A 21,161-nucleotide genomic window follows, 5' to 3' on the forward strand; every position below is an offset into this window, starting at 1 on the left:
CAACATGCACTGTCTCATCAGCCCAAGAGTCAGGTGACAGAGATCAGGACATTGGATCAAAAAACTGGAATGCTCTACCACTACCTTTAAGAACCGAACAATCGCACTGGACCTTCCGCAAGCACCTACATTCTCTGCTTTTTTCTCTTGAGGTGACCAAGGGACCCTCCTCGTTTCCTAAGATCGTGTCACTGTGACACTTGCATTCCTTATCCATCGACCCCTGAGGCGACCTTGGGGCCTCCTCTCCTTGTTCCCGTCCTTTCAATAGATACTCACTCAAGTCATTACTGATAAATGTTGTACTTGATGTACATACTGTTGCACCAAATGCTTCCTTGAATGCCTGTAACCAGCGCCTCGATGCCTCTGGGTTTAGTGCGCTTTGCAAATTAAATCACAAAATAAAATAAACCTCAGGGCCTCTCAGAGAGGAAGATCCATATGGAACACAGAAGGCCATTCTCTGTGCTCATTCAACCCCTGGCCTCTCTGGAAAGATCATGCCGGTCTAATACCGCAGGTCAGGTCATTCGGGGCCTACTCTTTGCCATCGAACCCTCTACTTTTACAAAGCCAGCTCATGTCATTTTTCTTATACATCATAGAGCACTTGCAGTGTGAGCCTTCTGTCCAATGAAATAAGAGTCATGTAAACTGTTGACATGCATTATATATAAAGTGATGACTTCCTGAATATCCGAGTGGACTTTACTATTTGGAGGGGTGCTGAGACCATCACCAGCAGCCTGCACTCCTAGAGAGTGGCATGCTTGCTAAAAGGGAGAAAAGCTGCTAGTGTGCGCTCATCAGGCCTGCTCAGGTTCTCTGTGGGCAGTAGCAGCTTCGTAGCCATAGCAACAATTCAGAGTGCTTTTGTGGACCCACACTGAGCATCATGTTGTGCCATGCAAAGCAACAGAGATAAATAAATGCACCTGCATAGGTTTCACGGTGCAGCGGACCAGTTCAGTGTTTGTGATGGCTATACATTTTGTTTGTCCTCTATTGGTGTTCATAATTGTCCTATACTGTGTGAAACACTCCTGCACGCACACTGACAAAGCGTGCTATTTGCTTCTGAATCTTGATTTGTTTTATACTGTGCTGATGTTTCAAGCACTCATTAACAGTAGTTTCTGACCAGCGGCAGATGTATTGCCATCACCCAATGCAGTGTAAACATTTGACAATAACACTATTTCTGCATTCCCTGCCGCAATACATGCATGCATTTCTTACCTTTGGAAAAACATGACTTTTTTTTATATAATGGTAGCGGTAAGACAAAGCAGCACAGTAAATGACATGAAAGGCTGTTATTGAAAGACAAACACTGCCTTCACGGTTTTAATACCTTTATATCTGAAAAACGCAAAAACACTACTGTGTAAGCATGACCAATACTGTACCATTAGAATGTAGCAAGCATCAGTGTAGCAAGCATCAGTTTCCATTCAATGAACATTGGAGGCTTTTTGAGTTTAAATTAGTTGCAGGAAGTTATTGCTTATAGACCAAGTGACTGAAGGCACACTTGGTTAAGACATTTGTATTCCAGAAGGAACTGATTTACAGCTTCAATTAAGCAATTACATTTCAGAAGACTGCTTGAAAAAAAGAATGGCAGCCCCATGACAGCATATCGTTTGCTGTGAAAGGCGACTCGTTAGGAAGGTGTGATCGGCTATGGACAGCAAATGGACAGAAAAAGGTATCACGTTTAGAATGCATTTGGGCATGCACTGGGCGGGGGCCTAGCCAAACAATAGCTACAGGCGGTGTATCCATCCTCATGAATTCCAGAGAGATTAATCTTGCCTCACAATTGCCACTGCCTATGACTCAAAACTAACCAGTGCATACAGTGGTCAGCAATGACCCTCTTTTGCCTTGTTCTAAAAAGTGGTTTCTGAATTTGAGCTGTGCTTGCTGATGTGCAATGTGCAGGAACACCCCCTCCTGTGCACATCTGTGCCAAGGGGTGTATAGAGGGCCCAAGGTTTCAGAAGCCCTTTATGTATTCTGCGCAAACATTTTGCAGGCGCAAGTGATGCACCCCATCACTTGTGCCAAAGTTTTGAAAGCTGAGTCCTTCATCCTTAAATTTGCACCTGATGCAAGTATCTTAGCCCGCAACTTATCATTCTAAAATAGAATCTTCTGATTCTTGTATATGAAAATGCTCCAGGTGCCCATGATTTCTCAAGTAAGCACCCACCAAGACTCGGCTTGATTTAAAAATTGGTTTTATTTGGTTACAACTGGGGGGGGGGGTTTGGTTCATCAGCTGATTGCCAGAGAAGAAGACGCTGTTTCCCCTTTGGGTTGCAATGTGGGCATCATTTATGACTGGACATAGCTACCCGTGTACTAATGGTTTGAAGTTTGCACCCCCTGTTATTTACCCACTTTGGCACTCATTCGGACAATTTCAGTAGGATGTTGAGGGGGAAGGGTGGAGTATCAGTGAACATTTGAAGTTACTTTCATAATTTTACATTTCAGGTGGGATTGGTTTATCTGCTTCGATGATGTACCCCTCTATGGTAGGATCTGTGTAAAAGGTCCTGCGATGTGTCACAGCTTCAGAGTTCAGCAAGAGACTCGAGACTGCAGAATTGGGGTCAGAGTCTCTTTTATTAAACAGAACACAGAGGCTGGAGTGGGGGTTATAGTGCCTAACAGGCAAATGATTTAATAAAACGGGGAGACGTTTCAGTGCAGAGGTTCAAGGGAAACACAATCAATTAAGAAGGAAATTCCAACCATAGTTCCCAGGTTCCAGGCCCCTTCCTGCCTAGTCTGCAGGTCATTTGATCGTTCTGGACTTGTAGCGCCTTGACCAATGCTAATCCCTGCAACTCTGATGCTAAAGGGTTTAGTTGATGACAGTCTATTTCCACCCAGTCTGTCCAGTGTGCATTTTCAAACTGCACTAGTAATCAGCACCCCGCAACCAAGGGCACTGTTTAAATTTTAAAAAGGGACACTATGCCTTCTGCCCCTCTTGGGTCCACGTAAATAGACCCCAGCCAGACGAGCTCCACTTTTTCCTCACTCTGAACTCTGCTCTTTCACACAGGCCAGGATCTGGGTCGGAATCCCAGAGTGAGTAATTCACAGTGGTCCTTCCTTGTCAAACCAAAGACGGGGTGTCTTTATTCTGCTTTTGCCTGCTACTTTCTCTCTACCTCCTTATTTCTGTACTGTTTTCTCCTCCTTCTTTCTCTTGCTCTCTCCATCCTCCAACACAATCTTCTCCTTCAAACTCGTCTTCTCTTTCTCCTCTTCCTATATCATTCCCTCCTCCACTACCAAACTTTCTCTAACACATCTACTCTTCAATGGGATTACATTCTCACATAGCAGATAGATATCCATTCAGCTGCTCAGAAACCTTTTCGACAGGGGATGTAGTACGACTCAACATCAACCTTCGACTCCTCTTGACTCGATCGTGACGGCGGGTGCATATATACTACAGTAATAAGCCCCCTACCTCATTTCCTATTTTCCACATGCTCAGCACGCTGCTATTTGGAACGTTTCTTGTGAAATAAAAATAAAAATTCGACAATTCGTCCAAATTCGATTGACTTTTGTTGATATGATATGGCATTTATAACGTATTTATATTTATATGTCAGCCCATAAGGCGTCAGGGTTCAAGCGCTGCCAGGACTGCAACTCTAAGATGTCAATCACCGATCTGCATTGCATCTGAATGTGGTGCCTCAGTAAAGATCAAGATATCGAATGGTGCGGCTCGTGTCAGCAAATGAATCCCAAATCCCTTAGGGAACGATCTGCTAAATTAGTGCTCAGGCAGCCTCCGCCGAAGTCCCAGGCTCGTACGGCCGTCAGGTCATCAGGACAAGAGACCGAAGGCCCCAACCCGAAAAGTAGGACAGGTTACATAAGAAGGCAAAGAAGCGTTCCCATTCCTGAAGCCATTCATCCTCTTCGTCCTCCCATAAGAAAAAGAGACACCATTGATGCAGGCATGACTCCGATTCATCGGAGGACCACGGTAAGGTCTGCCCGACCCCAGGCACGTCGAAAAAAGAGTGGGAGACTTTCAAGGAGAAAATGCTCCAGATCTTGAAGATGGCTGCAGCAGGTACGACTCCAGCCTCGACGCTGCAGGCTAATATGGTTCCAGCTGTGCCCAGAGGTTCCGGCACCAAGGTAGCCAAGTCTGGTGCCACACACTCATGCTCAACCACGACGACCGGTAAACTGGCCCTAGTGCCGAAGGGCCTTGTGGTACCAGTGCTGTTAGGCCTGGCTGGAATGACGCAATCGACGTCAGCGCCGACCATCGACCATTTCTATGCAATGCAGTCAATTTTCATTGAGGAGGTGGACAAAGTGCCTTTTGGTTTTGAGCTTATTAGCGGGGTGTCTGGAGGAGATGATTATTTAGCTGAACATGCAGATTTGCTTGCTCTGGCTGAAGGGCCGCATGACACAAGTAAATTGGACACGTCTCCTGATCTAGATGTTCAGCAGTCTGCTCCTTATGGTCACTCTAATGCACAGTACCAAAGGACTGTTGAGAGGGTGATAGAGCCCTTGGGTTTAGGCACTCCAAAAAACCCTGCCAGCCTATGATCTAAAAGACATTTTAGATAAGGGACAGCAAATGGAAAGGGCATTGCCTGTTAATGCGGCCATATCAGACCCCATCTCAACATTGTGGCTAAGACCTTGCCATATGCCAGCTGTGGATACAGAGCTTAACAATAAATAAAAGCAGTCTAGGGGGGATTTGCCTTTTATGTCTTCCCATTCCACGCCAGAAGGCCCAGTGGTGCAAGCCGCCACAGTAAACTCTAGACCATTCACGCCCACCTCTAACTGGCCTATGGACAGTAAATCCTAGAACATGGATGCCTTGGCCAAAAATATATTTGTCTCAGGCAGCATGGCCTTGAAGGCAGTCAATGTATCATGCACATTCGCTAAGTACTCTCACAGGCTGTGGAGACTCATGGCGGAAGCAGCAGAGCACATCCAAGCTTTTGAAATGAGGGATGGGTGAATGCAGATCATTGATGATGGCAAGGAGGTGGCATGCCAAGCACTGCAGTCGTGCCTGGATAATGTAGATTGCATAGGCTGGGACATCCACTGTGTTAAGGATGTCAGCCTAAGATCACAGCTCAGGATTCTCACTGAATGTCCAGGCTAAATGTTGGGATATAGCTTTCGACGGTGAGCACCTGTTTGGCCCGAAGGCCGATAAATTCTTGGAAAATTTCAAGGACTCCAAATTGGCTGCCAAGGCGCTGTGCTTAGCTGTGCAGCAACCTGCGAAACAATCTTTCGGCTTCTACCCCAGAGAAGAGGCTACAGGTGGAACACTCTGTTTGGAACGAGGGCACAGCTCCTGCAAGCCAGGCAAGGGCAGAGGTGTTTCTCGCATCCAGGACGAGGCAAAAGGGCCTCTACGGGCCAGCAGACTTAGGCAGCAGCAGCGGTGGTGTCGGTGCCCACTAAGCAGCTTTGAGTTTTCCCCACGCTTCCCTGGTGGGAGGGAGAATTTCAGAGCATTTGGCTGGGTTGAAGGAGATAACCTCCGAGGCCTGAGCCTTACAGCTCATCAAATGGGGGTACTGTCTACCATTTTTAAGAAAACCTCAAGACCGCCCCGCTCCCCCCGCAACAACAACCAGAACCGGAGCTTCAGGAAGAACGGAAAGCCCTGTTATTGAAGGGTGCCATCTGAGCAGCGAGGATCTGTCTGGTATTCTTGTTATTTTTTAGTATCCAAGAAAGGGGGAGGACACCGTTCCATTCTGGATCTCAGGGACTTGAACAAGTTCCTGAGGAACGACAAGTTCAGGATGGTGATGTTGAAATAAATTCTCCAAGCTCTGCAACTCCAGGACTGGTTGATGTCACTGGAACTTCAGGATATTTTTTTTATGTGCCAATTCATCTGAGGCACGGGCGGTTTCTGAAAATTGGCATATGGGAAACTCATTATCAATTCAATGTGCTCCCCTTTTGCTTAACCTCCGCTTCCAGGGTTTTCACCAAGCTGATGGCAGTGGTGGCGGTGCACCTAAGTAGATCCGGTGTACCCGTATTACCATACCTGGACGACTGGCTGATCCGAGGAAGGTCCCCGGAGCAGGTATTGATGCAGCTGTTTTTTATTATAGGGGGAAAGCCCACCTCCATTCCCCTTCCCCTTCCCTAGCCCTTACCACTCCAAAAAGCATAAGTATATATTCCCAAAATACAGAAAAATGCAGCCAAATGCACATTTAATCAAATACAGTGAAATGGTTGTGATGAGGTGGGTGGGTACGCTTGACCCTTAGTGGTGTTGAGAACTAATTGAAGCACTTGACCCTATGAAGTGTGGAGAACCCTGAGAAGCACTTAACCCTAAGAAGTGCTAATAAGGACTTGAATGGAAGACATGTTGAGAAGCCGGAGAAGCACTTAAATTGCTGAGAAACACGAGAAAAACTAGAAGGTAAACAGTGCTGTGATCCTTCAAACACATTTGAACCTAAGAGTTGATGAAGAATGGAAAACAAGTTAAACCCACTCAAGCAAGGATAGGTGGTATGGAAGTCTAAGATATATGGTGTAAGGGATCAAGAGTAAGAGGACACTGGCGTTTTAAGTGTTTTTTTACAGAGTTTTATTTATCACAAAGGGATTTGGAGAAATCCTATCGCTAACTCTAAGAGGAATTTCCCTGCCTCTACAAAACTAAGGAATGTCTGTGTCCGTATGTTTAAACCAAATGTCCCCTGTCCTGTGTCCAAAATCCTAAGCTGACCCTTACACGCTAAACTCAATATAATGTGCAAATCAGGACTTTCTGTAAGCTATACAGCTGCAGCTACTCGTTAAACGTTCCAACCTTACTGTTCCAAGGTGCAGAAAAGAAAACCAATAACATTCTAGCAAAAAGGGGGTCTTCCCTTCCCCTATGTTTCTTCTAGTCTTCCACTGTCTACTCGGTATGTCTGAGAAAAGTCAATAATGTTCCACCGTTTCAAGGGGGGCGGCTCTTCCCCTGAGTCTCTCCTTTCATACAATATTTAACTTGAGAGTTTCAAGAGGGACGACTCCTCCCTTGAGTTTCCACATCCATACATATTTTACTTCACAGTTTCAAGAGGGACAACTCTCTACCTTTGTTCCTTCAGTGTTTACCATTTCATACTTCCACAACTTAAATGGGATGGGGTAGCTCTTCCCGGTAGGACGTCCTTTCATCGACAGCAGTATTTTCGACAGGTCTTTTTTTTACGAAATATTTTAGCAGAAAGAAATCATCTAAAAATATACTGGAGGGTGGGAAAGGTCATATAAAGGGTTGGGGGTCGGGAATAGTAGCAAATAGGTATAGGAAGGGGGCCAGAGGGGGAACCCCCACCAAAAAAAAAATTTCAATTCGTTTTTTTGGCAAATATTTTCATAAAAACACCTGTCGAAAAAACTGTTGTCTGTGAAATGACATAGAACCCTCTTCCCCTGTTTTCCCTTCAATCACACAGTTCTTTTGAATATTCAATCTCTCATTCTCTGGACATCAATTATCCTTCAAAGGGGTATGGTTCTTCCCTTCTGCATTGATTGTTATTGTTTCACAATTTCAAGAAGGGGGTTTTACCCCTGAGATTTCTTAATCTTTTCCTACCCATGGTTACTCTCATGCCAAGGTATCGCAACTTTGTTACTTGGGTGCGGGTCCCAGACTCACAGTTTGCCTGGTTCACTCTCCTGCCAGGGCTTTTCCGTTTACCATTCACTCTCTTTTGAATCCAGGGAATAATGTCTTTCATGTATTGGGCCACTGACTCTTTCTTAACAATGTTCGTATTCGTATCAATTGTTTCAGTTCCTTTCATCAGGCTCTCTCACTCGGTCAACGGTACGCGGCAATCGCCCTGAAGCGCCCTAGTATCCCATTTGCTTTCCCTGGGCTTACTGGTCTTCACTGGCGGCTTCAGCATCCCTCGCCTCTCACCATCTCCCTTGCTCTTGGCCCACTGACTGGGAGTTCGCTTCGTCAGCCCCTTGGTTCCCGCTTTGCCTTCCCCGTCATTTGGCAGCTCCAGCTGCCCGTGGCAATTATGAGGCGAACTCCTCCCTATCAACCTCTCTCCATGCCGTTCTCATCAGCCTCCTCACTGCGCCCTGCAGTCTGCTCTCCTCCACTCTCCCAACCAGCATCAGGACAGGTCAGTCTCTCATACTGTTCAGCTGTGTCAGTTGTGAATGTCCTGGAATTGATTAGCATTTTCCAATGACCAGAATATGGCGTGGGCCAACCGCTTCTAGTGATCCTCATTACTCCGTCCCTCTTCTTCGTCTTAGTACTATTAAAGGGGGGGCGTAAATAAGGTTGCTTGTTAGGAACACCTAGGAATTTTTTGCCTACATTGCAATAAGCCAAACAAGAATGTTGAAAAGGCTAATGGCCATCACTAAGAAATAAGGGTGAAGGATTCTTCTGATCCAGTGTATTTATTCTGTCTCCCTGGAGTTTGCTCTCCCCTACGTGGTGCTCCCGCAGGTGGCCACCCCCAGGGTCAGAGTCAGGTAGCTTCTGCCTTTACCTGGCCACGTAAGAGAAGCTCCCCTCTGTGGAATCGGTGATGATGTTGCAAGATTCGTCACATGGCTAATCAAAAATGAAATGCATGGGGTTGAGAAGTATAGGATCCAAAATAAAGCAAAAACAAAGAGGTGATGTCTGGAAGGTTTAGAATTAATCTTAACCTCTGGCTTTGCTCTGGGCAACCGTCCAGGCCATCGTTCTTTACCTGTCAAGCCATTACAGAAGGGAAAAACCATATGCAAATCAGGCTTGGTCCTACTGCAAAAGGGGCAGTCCCCCTTTGGGGGTGGGACCAAGCCTGATTTACATATGGTCATTCCTCTTTTGTAATGGCTTGGCAGGCGAAGAATGAAGGTCTGGACTGTTGCCCAGAGCAATGCCAGAGGTTGAGATTTATTCTAAACCTTCCAGCCATCACCTCTTTAGTTTTGCTAAGATCCATAATCAACGTTATAAGAGACACAGATACTGGAGAGGTGTCAGGTACAGTTTACCTGAGGAACCAAAAGCCCTGAATCTAGTATGATTTGTTTTCCATTATGAAAGTAAGAAAAAGGAAATCCCAGAATCCTTGTGTTTCCAACTCTGGAGAGTGAGGGTGTAGAGAATGAGGGAAGAGTCGAGATTCTAGTTTAAGTGATTAGCCCATTTATTTAGAGCGTTTGCAAAGCGAGGGAAGGCCAAATGCCTGCTGGAGCTCGGGGACCATTCTATAAACAAAAAAGGAGATACTATGCAGACAGTGTCAGGAGCAGGCCAGCTTAAAATAGTGTTCCTCGGCTCTCATAGGTTCTGACAGAAAGCCTTTGCCCTATACTTAAGGAGTCTATTTCTACTCCAAAACACAAAGGTTCAAAAAGAAGTTGCCAACAAAAGTCCAAACCTTTTCTGTTATCTCCCAGGCTAGCCCTGGTGTAGAAACACAATAAGTTAAACATTCCAAACAACACATTGTGACCACACATGGTTTCCTTCTTTATGTGTCAACCACCTAAGATACTCACAGTTTAACGATGGGTCTATCCACGCCATGTGACTCTCCTGGGTTCCTGGGTAACTTTTTCTGGCTTTGGGTTCTACTAGCTCTTCCAGAAGGTCACCTGGCTGTCCTCCCTCTTCAACATTACAGGGTCTCTTGATAGAGCCTGTCTTTGATTCTCAAGGGACGCTCTACTGACAGTTGCGTATTTCTCTATCTTTCTGGTTTCTATGGAGGTCTCCTGAAAGACCTGTTTCTCAGGAAGTTTCTCCATAGACCTATCTCTGGCTCCTCTGAGATTCACAAACAAAGATGTTGCACACAAACATGTCTGGTCCCCATAAATGCTCCCCACTGAGGGGATGAAAAGTGAATGAGCAGCAACCTGCATTTTTAGAGTGTTCAGCCCAAGCAGTGAGGGGCTGACAGCACTGTTATGGCATGACCAATTGATGTTATGCTACTGAACTCAAAGCAGGTGTAGTTCTACTGACATGTTTTATACTCATATCATTCGAGAATATTTGTGTGATTTATTTCAGAGAGTTAAAGTTCGAGAACTATACTTATGATTAGCACCCAGGTGGTGAATTAGATGAGACTCTCAGCCAATAGGACAGCTTGGAATGGTGGCCATATCTCATTGTGATGGCTCACCTTCCCAGCCCCATGAGCAGTGGGATGCCACCATCTTGCTTCTCGGGCTCCGTGCACCAGCTTCCAATCCCCAGCCACATTTCACCTCGCCACCTCTCTGCACCACATTTCCCTGCATCCATTTACCTCCTTCTGCCTCTCCCTTCTGCTGCGCTCCGCTCGCTGCTTGCTCCTCTGGCCCTTCATGGAAGGGGCGAAGGGATAAGAAGTAGTTGCCTTCTGTATTTTCTATTGTGGCTATTATTTTTTATAGATTCTTAAATTGTGAGTCAACATACTGTTTCATAACTTAACAACGTAACTTCAAAAAAAGGCTTGTGGCCCCAAGAAAGCAGGCCGGGGTCCTCACAGTTATAACCCCCTTGTTGATCAGTGGTGCGATCAGGGCCTCCTGTAACTTGGACCCTTAGACATCACGAAGTGGTTGACCTCCAGCCCCATCTCGAGAGTCTTCTTAAATAAAAAGACTACACCCGAGAACATAAATATTTTAATAAATGTGTCCTTAAGTGGATCAATAGTCAAGTCAGTTAAGTACCAAGAAAATGGGTTATGCAGTGAGAGACCTACAAAAATCCCACAGAAACGAAAATCTGTGATTCACACAAAGCAGCCGCCATGGCTATGGCGGCTGAGCCTAAAAGTAACTCTCAGCCTACCAGAAGATGCAGTCTTCTTGATTGCCGGTAGGACGCGCGAAAGGCAAATTCGGTGAGCCAGAAATGGACAGGAAGGGGGTGGTGAACTAGTGCCGTAATGTAAGTGCTCACTTCAGAGAGCTGTGCTCACAACACAGTTACACGTTGCATTCCTAGTAGGGCTGACCTCTGCTCTTATACCCTCCAAAGATTTAAAGACTGAGTAACATTAAATAGGGTAATAACAACGCCTATTATTACAGCGCTGAAAAGCAGGAAGAACTTGGCAGGATGCGCTATATTAGAACATGTCGCCATTATTAAAATGAGAAATAAGGCCTGATTGCTTATGGATCTCGTTTTGACGGCAAGTACATGCTCTGTGCTAGCAGATGCCACGCCTACAGAAAGTGCATAACACAAAGTAACAAACCTATTCTCCTCTGCCAGGCATGACCCTCCTGATTCCATATCTTCTGAGTCGCAAGAAGAGGTGGGCAAAGAGCAAAATCCGAGTGTTCGTCGGAGGGCAGATCAACAGGATGGACGAAGAAAGGAAAGCGTAAGTGCCTTCGCCCCCTAACGAGCACAGTGAGCGCCGCGGGACAGCAGGAAACAATTGCTTGACTAATTATTCTCTTGTAACGTGTCTGTAGACCGGGGAGCTCATTCTGTGACGCACCGCACAAGTTGCCACAGGATGTGAGTGCATATCCATCCCGTTCCCCGCCCCCTTCTACCTAAAGGAGAGAACCAACAGAAGCAGCCACTCCCTCTTCTCACATTTGCTCCTTTTGTAATGTATTTATGTTTAAATGTTCATAGCGGAAAACACTACTCCCATTATATGTAGGGGAATGCTTCGAACATGGCCGCCAGTTATTTCTGTGCTTTGCCGGCGCTGGTGCAGTATGGCCACGAGAAATGGCACTTGCAAAAAGTGGAAGTGGAAAGCAGACACATATGTCATTTTAGAGAACTTTTATAGGGGTGTTGGTGCTTTACCTCTAACCTCTGAAATGATTAGTCATGGCTCGCATTGCTGGAACTCCTTCTTAGATCCACAAACTGACGGGTTCAGAAAAACGTGTGAGAGTGGAAAGCACCAAGAGGGCTAGAGAGCGCGGTGCGGGGATGGCCCAGGCAGCTGTGGAGCAAGACATAGAACTGTGGAGTTAAGAGTGTGAGAGAATACGAGAGGAGTATATGCATGCTCCTGACAGTATAGCAACACTATAGCTAATGTTACATGGCCCGTTGCATGGAAAACGAGGAAAGGTTTTCCTCTGTATCTTTTGCCTTCGTCCATGAAAGTTCCACAACTTTGACAAATAAACCTAGCTGGCCAAGTGCAAACACTCATACTGAATTCTGTGAAATTTCATGGAGGTTTTCATGTAACAAGAATGTTGAAAACAGTTTTTTTTTGCATTGTGTTTTCCATAGCCCCTTTTAGGATGCCTATCTCAAAGTTAGCCCTTTCAGCTTTTGTGATTTTCAGCACACACTTAAACCTTACATGGAACTTGTGCACATCAAACACCTTTTGAATATCACATAAACAGAACATGAGATACTCACTTTTGAAAATTGTACCACAGATGACACGGTTGTTTTAGCCCCCATTTTTTAGTCCATAAAACTCCATGAGGATTTTTGGTGGATGTACCGCTAGCAGTATTACCGCATTTTAAATAAACCGATTTTTGGTGGTAAATTGGATGATTTACCTCAAACAAAAAGCTGCAGGTAAAATATGCAATTACCACCAAAAATCGTTTTATTTACAATACAGTAATACTGCTAGCGGCCTGCAAAACTAGTAGTATGGATGTGCGGTAATGCAGTGGTAAAGTGATGGAAACAGGGTTACTGCCACTTTACCACTACTTTTTCCCACACCACCGTATTTTTAATGAGGCCCTAAGTAAGCACACTACGCACACACAATATGTAGGGTATAATTAGTCATCACAACATGTTGATTCATACAATACACTCAAATTGTGAGTAAGGACAATATACACCTTTAATACGCCTATAATATAAGTGAGCCCAATACACACACAAATGCAATGCCCCCAGAATGCGAGTGAGCACATTAAAAATATACAATACACAGATAACATTAGTGGCCCCAATAGGCACATACATGTATTATGCTTGGTATATGAGTAACAACAATACACACATCGAATATGCCTGTAATAGAAAAGACACCAATATGCTCCCAAAATTAGTAACCACACTATACCTTTACAAAACACATGAAACATAAGTGATCCTAATATGCGTGTACATACATGGGCCGCCAGGATCGCTCAGGGGCAACACGCTTGTCTTGGAAGCAAGCCAAAGTGACACAGGTTCGAATCCTGGTCCTTTGCTCAGGGACAGATCTCTGATATGGTGTTATAAAAGATTAATTAATTACACCACACCCTTAATATGATAAAATAAACATGCAATGACAGCAGAATCCAAGGGATCATGGAAAACACGCTGGTTATATGAAACAGAAAATCAATACACAATGGGGCACATTTTCAATGTACCTGTAATGGGAATCTGATGTTTAAAAACCTTCAGTGAGGCTTTTACGCACTAGATTCGGGTCATGGCTCATTTCTATTAATTGGTATGGCGGAAAGGAGGTGAGGATCGTAACGTATGATTCCGCTGCCCCAGTCCTCTCCACTGTACAAATACTACAGCATTTGCTCTGGCATGGATTTTCATGCCGCCACAAAGGCTGTGGATTCCTATGGAGTCTGCCTGCTTTTTTTTACCATCAAAAACTATAGGAATCCATTGTAAACGCTGCCTGCAAGTGCACATGTCAGGCAGCATCAGTTTCATTTACACAGCGGAGTGCAAAAGGGCAGCATGCAAGCATGCACGCCACCTTTTTGTCCTCCACTTTTGCACTCTGGCTTGCAAACAAGGAACATTTGGTAGCAGGGACCCATGTACATGAAGGTGTACAGGTAACGGGTCCCTGCCGTCAAATTACGGGGAACTCAACAACGAGCCACTTACTGCCTGCCAAGCTCAGCAACGCTACATTTTTTGCATTCTCCATTTCGTCACCTATAGAGAATTAAATGTAAAACACCTTTTGGTGGCTCCTCTTGCTCCCAATAATGTATGCACACTTGACTGTTTGTCAGTACACTTGACAGTACAATTTACAGTGGTCATTCCTCAGATTTGCTGCAGATTATTCAAGAAAGGAGAAAGGTATACGTTGCCATCAAATGCACACACACCGCAGCAACAGTGAGGCGAAAGAGTTCATCCGCCACCTTCAAGGAAAGTTTGCTGATGGCCTGATTTGTTAACTATAGACTGCAGCTCATTTCAGAAATCGGATTCCTGCCTTTGGGGTGTCCCCAAAACATTTCAGTAGAACCCTTCCTCAAGCCCCCCTTTGCAATGCCATCTTGTCTCTGTTTATCCCCATATGGATACTTTGCTGTGCAAGAGATGGGACTGTGGGAGTGGGACACACATTATAGATTGTGTTCTGATCTGTTGACCTTTCTCTCTTCATTTTGCAGGATCATTTCTTTGTTAAGTAAATTCCGACTCTCGTACCACGAGGTTCACGTCCTCCCAGATATCAACCAAAAACCCCGGCCCGAACAGTAAGTGTTCCCGTGCTCTCCTATGCAAGTCAGTTGTGCTTTCCTTGCATTGTGTTTGTATTTTGTATTCTTATTTATATTATTGGTTAGTACCTGCAACAGAAATGCCCATACACTTTCTAGGACTTTTTCAGTGCTTGATAACAAAAGTAAGGATGTGCGGTGCAGAAGGATAGTTGGACAGTTGAACAGGGGCAAGGGGCAAATCCCGCCGCTATCTGCCAATGACATTCTTCCTTTAAATAACTGACCAATCCATGGCTCAGTTCCTTCACTGCTCCCCTTCTCCTTTCCCACCCAACCTTCTTCTTCTTCTCCCCTTCCAGTCTAAGGGCCCGATTTATGGAATATTTGCCCGGTTCCATGTGAATTTGCACTGCTGAAAAGGGACGTTGCACTGCAGACACAAACCCTCATTCATGGAACCGTGCAAAGTGGTTTTTTTGCAGTGGAAAATGACTTTGCCCGGTATTTGCACGGCAAAAATACACTTTGCACGGTTCCATGAATCAGGGTTTGTGTCAGCAGTACAAAGTCACTTTTCAGCAGTCAGGGGCGTAGGAGACACATACAATCTGGGGAGGGGGCAGGGGACACCTTGGGGACTTTGCTTTTTTAATTTATTTTTTTTGTTTTAGTCAAAGAACTCACTCGACTTTTCACAACATTAAAATTCAAATAGCAGTACGTATTACATTACAAATATCATCACTTTATAAAACAAGAGAAAAGAAGAAAAGAAAACAGAAGAAAATTAAAGGATGCACCAGCAAAGAACATGTCTTTATATGTTGCATTTCTGGATTTGTCATCTGACTATGAGTTTATGGTAAGAGAGAGCAAATAACAATTACTTCCAGTGGGCCACAGCTAGGACAGCAGCTCGTTAAGAGGCAGATCACCTGTAAGTGGATTCCTGCCAAATAAAGGAGTTGCAGCCTTTTCTACCAACTGCAAGTTGCTACTTTTTTGTGTGGGGCAAGGAGACGTGTGTGTCTCTTGGAATGGAAGGATGGGGGTTTCAAAGAAAGAGGAAATCTTGCTTGTACCTCCGAGTAAGCCCTGTTATTGGAGTAGAGGGACCAGGTGTGTGATGTTGCTGCTTTGACTGTCCTCTGGGGGGTGTGGGGTACAGCAAACAAGGAGGATGAGAGATCGCAAGCCTACCCCCTTATAAGCACTCCCCAGGTCCACGGCCGGATGCGTCGGACCCGGGGGATGCCTAGTAGGTGGGGTGTATGTGGACCCAGGGGGGGTGGCCAGAGGGGCAGCCTGCTATGTGGGCTGCACCTCTCGCGCTATTGTGAGGGCCGGTCCAGACTCTCACGATGAGTCTGGTCCCTCTTATTCCATTTCATGCTGGCTTTAGAGCCTAACCTTTCTTTGCCTTTGTTATTCTGAATGCAGAGCTGGACTCTGTCCCTTTCTCGTTTAACATTTGCTGCAAATCCTGATCTATTTGATTCTCTCATATGTTACTAGGATGGCAGAGCATGGGTCCTCTTCCCTGTTACACTATTCAAAGAGCCCCTCTGGCCTTTCTTTGCCTCTCCCTTGTCTCACTGCTTGCTTGCTTAATACATACCTCCTTGCTTGAATACTCAACATATTCTCCCTAACACAGCAAAGGCAGCTGCAGTCTGTCTTAACTGCTATTTGTTCCATGTCTTGAATTGGCCACTTATTTCCGCTTTACTGTCTGCCGGGGAAAGGCATTTGCCAGTCATTGCCATAATGGTTGTACCTGGCCATAAGAGGGAAACAGCTAGCCAATATTGGAAAAACATGGGCATATTATGCCAGAGGCTGGCAACTGCCTTCCTAATACCTACACAAGAGACACAACTCTTGCCTTTGTTTCTAACAGTAATTCAGTGAATGAAGAAAAGCGAGAACACACATATTGCTTATAAATGAAGGGGATGATTTCACACTTGGTTAAGATGTTTTGATCGGTTCATAGTGATAATGTTGAATTCAAAAAAGTCGAATACAAAAATGTTGAATTTTATTTTTAATGTATTTTTTTTTTTTAATGGGGGGGGTTCGCCCAACCCCCTGTTTATTTTTGCTACCCAAACCCCAAAAAATATACAAATAAAAAAAAACATTTTTTTTTCGACATTTTTGTTTTTGACTTTTTGCAGTCGACATTATGACTGCACACCGTTTTGATCACGCCAGGAGCTAATTTCCAGCTGCAATTAAGCAATTACCTTTTAGACTTCTGGCTTTAAATAATGTTAGTATCACTTGGAAAGCACAGAGGTTGCTCAACAGGGTTCCTGGAGCACGGGGGGGGGGGGCCCTACTTGTGGTCATGGATAATTGGAGGGCATTCATGCCCTGGTTTGGAGCCTGGCCCTTACAGGCATGATGGGGGAGTGGCCTATTGCTTTTGGTCATACGTACCCTTTGAGGGTGGGCAGACATTGCCTCCTGCTTTAGCCCACTAACAGCTCTGTTTTGCAACTTTATCACACATACCTGTCAGATAGCATGCAACTCAATGCTACTAATGTTATCAGCCTCGGAAGTCTGGAATCTTTTTCAACATCAACTAGGGTACAGGCTTGCCACCTGAGACTTACCCATGTCTGAGTCGGCATCTGTCACCCTGTGGGGAAGACGCACAGAGAAAAAGCAGGGCACGGTGCCCTTGTGGGTTTTTCACACTTCTTCCTCGGGGTGGGCACAATTCACTCTGCAGAGGAAGTGGCACATTCTGGGCAACATTCTCCCACTTTGACAATGTCACCCAAAGAGCTAAATTGGCCATTTGAAATACCTCTGTCGACTTATTATTACGCAATCCACACTGATGGGTTTAAGCACCTGTTTAATGTGAGATGGCAATTAAGGGCATTTGCCAACGCACTCAAGAAGCATAGGACACCCTCTTCTTACCAGCGACATGCCATGCTCACTCATTCTGATCATGAATTGCCATTTATCTGGGGTCATGTTAAATGTATTTATTTATTACATGTGTAGCACCACGCAAAACCCACAAGCATCAAGGCGCAAAGTAAACTGCATGGAGTGGACCACTTCCATTGGTTCAAGTTTTTACTTTTCCGCCACAAAATGGAAGATTTTAGCATAAAAAGCAGGTGAAATCACATTGCTTTTCCACTCAGGAAGAGTGTAAATACCTCACGCAATTAGCGATTCCTGGCGGAATTGACAATGGCTTCCTCTGGACTCCGCCCGCTTTTACCAGGTTTAATTTCCAAGGAGATCCCAGAGGAATCCCTTTCCTTATTTCCAGCATGAGAATCCATGCTGGCAGTAAGGCCGCATTTGTCTGGTGGAGCGGGAAATACAGGGGGTCCTGGTGTGTCCTCTCGGCTCCAGAACTCCACCCAGAAAATGCACGAAAATCCGGCCAATTAGAAAAAGCAACAGTAATAGTGTTTTCCACCACTTTTCTGAACCAATTGTCCTGGAAAATGCTGTGTTGCATCGGAAGCTGAATGCATTCACTCTGCATATTATCCCACCAGAAGATTAAGCCAGGTGCTGAACACAGGTGTTACATATTCCTGTGCACAATCTGTATTTGGAGCATTAACTAACTGAGCTACCTTACAAATGATATCTCTTCTGGGGCTTTACCATCTTAACCCCTTAACTGCCATGGGTATTTCTGCCAAGGCCTTTTTTGGTGATTTCGGTATAACGCCATTCAATCCCTTGTAACTTTTTTGTTACATAAGCTATCTCGGCCAAATTTGGCACCTTTTTTTCCCCAAATGTAGGCGGTCATAACGTTTCGGACTTTGCCCGGGATTGTGGGTAATAAATTCTGGGCCGATTCACGCAAGTCAGACCTCTGTGGATTCCCATGGGTGTCCTATTTTCGGAAATGCATGAGGTTCCCTGTTTTCCTTGGTGGCTTCGACACCATACGCCCAAAATCTGTATGTTGGGTTCTAGAATGGCTGGCGGTGGAGTAGCAGCTTAACTTAACTGCTCTGGACCTCTCCCTGTAGCTATTTATATTGAAATTATAATGAGCTCCAAGAAAAAGATTGGGGAAGCAGAAAACCCAGCCTCCAAGAAATCTAAACAAATTCCTGAGATGGAAGAAATCCCTAGCCTTGGAGATGTCTACAAAACCATTCTTCAGGTGGCCCAGGATGTCAGTGATATTAAACTGACAATGGCTGAACTTAATCTGAAAACCGGTCAGCTGGATGGCAGAGTCACAGAACTGGAAAAATCCTCTTCAACTATGAGCACTGAGATTGCTGGCAGCTTCCAAGCATACAAGAACCTACAATCTGACTTGAAGACTGAAAGGGAACAACGCTTGGATTTGGAGATGAGAATCAGAGCAAGAAACATCAGACTGGTTGGTGTAGAGGAATCTGAAGGAGATGAGGAGGGCCTGCCATCCCTAGTCTTACAGATTTTTAAAAACAGTTTCCAGTGCTCTGCAATCAGGAATGAAGACATAGATAATATCTTTCGGATTGGTAAACATCTGGGGAACAGAGCTCGGCATATTATGGTCACTTTTTTACATATAAGATCAAAGGAATGTTTGATGAAAGCTGCCAGACAGGCTGGGAAAGCCTTATTCAAAGGTAGATCTGTTTATGTCTATCCTGATTATCCTAAAGAGATCCTACTTAGAAGAAGATCTTTCCGGAGTGCAAAAGAATTGGCTAATCAACTAACTTTAAAAGCCTTTCTTAGTAGAAATAACGTTCTTACTGTTGTGTTTCCTGATGGGGACAGAAACACATCTGATCCGGCATTGGCTTTAGATTGGTTGGAAACATACAAGAGGGGCCTTCCAGCGCCTCCCATGAACAGTGAGTGACATTGTTGGTGTCCCCCCGCCCCACCATGTTTGTATATTTTTATTTTTATTATTTTTTTTTTTATTTTTAACAATGTTCTTTTGAATATTCGCCTTTTAAAATGGCGCCGCCGGATTTTGGCAGTTCGTATTATTTGAAATTATTGTGGAACCCCCACTGTACCATTCGATGGAATTGCACGTCTTCGTATCCCGGCTCGCAGTGATTTTAGATGTAAGGAAAGGACCATTCAATTTGGCGTGAGAAGTGTGTGTGTGTAATTCATCACGGCCATTGAATGCGGAAATGCGGAACCAGCCACAGACGTCAAGAGTGGATGTGTGTGCGGCCGGGCTCCGACAGTGCCCTTCTTGCCTCGATTTCTTGCGGAAGGTGCTGGAAAGATTCTCCCGATTCCCCTTGGATGGCCGTGTCCGGACTCTCCAGTGGCGCTTGCGCCCGGGCGTGGCCGAGAACACGGAGAGCAGCATCTTCGCCTTCAGCTCAAGGTATGTGCTGTCCAAGTGGGGTTCAGTGTTGTCGGGACTGTCTCCTTCATGTCGGAAGCTATGGATGTCCTGGGAGCACTCTGGGCTGCACAGGTTCCCTTGCGGCTCTGTGCCACGGGGGCACATGGTATTCACAAGCCATTGATGGCAAACTGGCCCTTTTCGGAAGGGGGGACTGTTTGACTGCTACATTGCCGATCGGCCTTCCTTCAGTACAGTCATCTTACAAGCATACCGACATCCGCTCCTCAATTGGTATGTGTTGAGATATTTTATTTCATGGCTGAGACTACGGCGGCGCCCAGGATGCAGTTCTCCTTTTACTCCGCTGCGGTCACTTTGGCACGCCTTCACTGATTACGAAGTTGGAAAGTTAAAATGTTAGTTTTATTTCAGTTTCGGCAATCTTCATTCCATCGCGAGCCTTGTGGCCACAAAGGATCTGGTCTCCCAAGGGAACTATGGGACAGACTTATGGTCGAGATTAGCTGATTTTAGTACAGGTGCTCAATTACTTTGGCTAGATTAACCATCAGAAGGCACTCTCTTTTCTGTGCTATCCTTCACGTAGTGTATGTGATATCCAAATGTTCCTTTACCCTTTTCCTTTTAACTTCTATTGGGAAGTTGCAATTTAATCGAGGTTTTGGACCATAGTGATGGAGTAGCCTGATGTACGGATATTGATGTTGCATGTTACTGTTTAGATATTCATGAATGGTATGATCTCAGTGCTCTTATATAGTATATATATTTATACATTTGGAGTTACCTTTTCTAACCTTACTGGTTTTTGCACGGTTCTTTCGATGTTAGTGGATAGGTGCAATTTGGTGTGGGGTGGGGTCTGACAGTATGTTTTTTAAGTAGTGTTTGTTTGCTATAACTTTTTTGTGTTTTTCAATGTGACTCTTGATGGTGGGGTTTCTTCTTGGGGGGATGACTGGGGTTCGGGTTGTTCATTCATTACCAAATATTGTTTTTCTTTATTGGCAGGGTTTTCTGACCACATAGTTATCTTTTATCGCATCATAGGGAGGGGTCCTGGGGATGGTTCTCAATGTTTTTCAATTTTCTTTTTGGGCTGAATAGACTTCATTGCCTTGTCCGTTCTTTTTGTTTTCTGCTTATTGTTTGTCATTTTTTTTGTGTTCCTTTTCATTTTGATTTTTTTGATATTTTTAGTGTAATGATGACTTCCCACTCAGGTGGGACTTCGGATGACCTACGTATTATCTCCTGGAATGTGAATGGGATCAATAACCTGCTCAAGAAAAAGAAAGTGTTTCAAATGATGCAGGACATGCATGCTGACATCTGTTTT

At 44.9% G+C, this 21,161-nt stretch overlaps 1 protein-coding gene and 1 long non-coding RNA gene across 2 annotated transcripts in view; one reads left to right on the plus strand and one right to left on the minus strand.

Annotated features, from left to right (window-relative positions):
* Positions 1–11,436, minus strand: part of LOC138528580 (uncharacterized) — a 98,282-nt gene extending 86,846 nt beyond the window's left edge. Inside the window, exon 1 of the long non-coding RNA XR_011284179.1 lies at positions 11,304–11,436. This is a non-coding gene — a long non-coding RNA (uncharacterized lncRNA). The remainder of the gene's footprint in view (positions 1–11,303) is intronic.
* The window catches only part of SLC12A3 (solute carrier family 12 member 3), a 480,556-nt gene that overhangs the window by 407,660 nt on the left and 51,735 nt on the right, over positions 1–21,161 (plus strand). The window contains exons 22-23 of the mRNA XM_069640343.1: positions 11,321–11,432; positions 14,431–14,517. Of these exons, the coding sequence (XP_069496444.1) occupies positions 11,321–11,432; positions 14,431–14,517 (199 nt within the window). The remainder of the gene's footprint in view (positions 1–11,320; positions 11,433–14,430; positions 14,518–21,161) is intronic.

This window comes from Ambystoma mexicanum, chromosome 1q (genome assembly GCF_040938575.1).
Source record: "Ambystoma mexicanum isolate Mex_15411 chromosome 1q, UKY_AmexF1_1, whole genome shotgun sequence".
NCBI classification, from domain to species: domain Eukaryota; kingdom Metazoa; phylum Chordata; class Amphibia; order Caudata; family Ambystomatidae; genus Ambystoma; species Ambystoma mexicanum.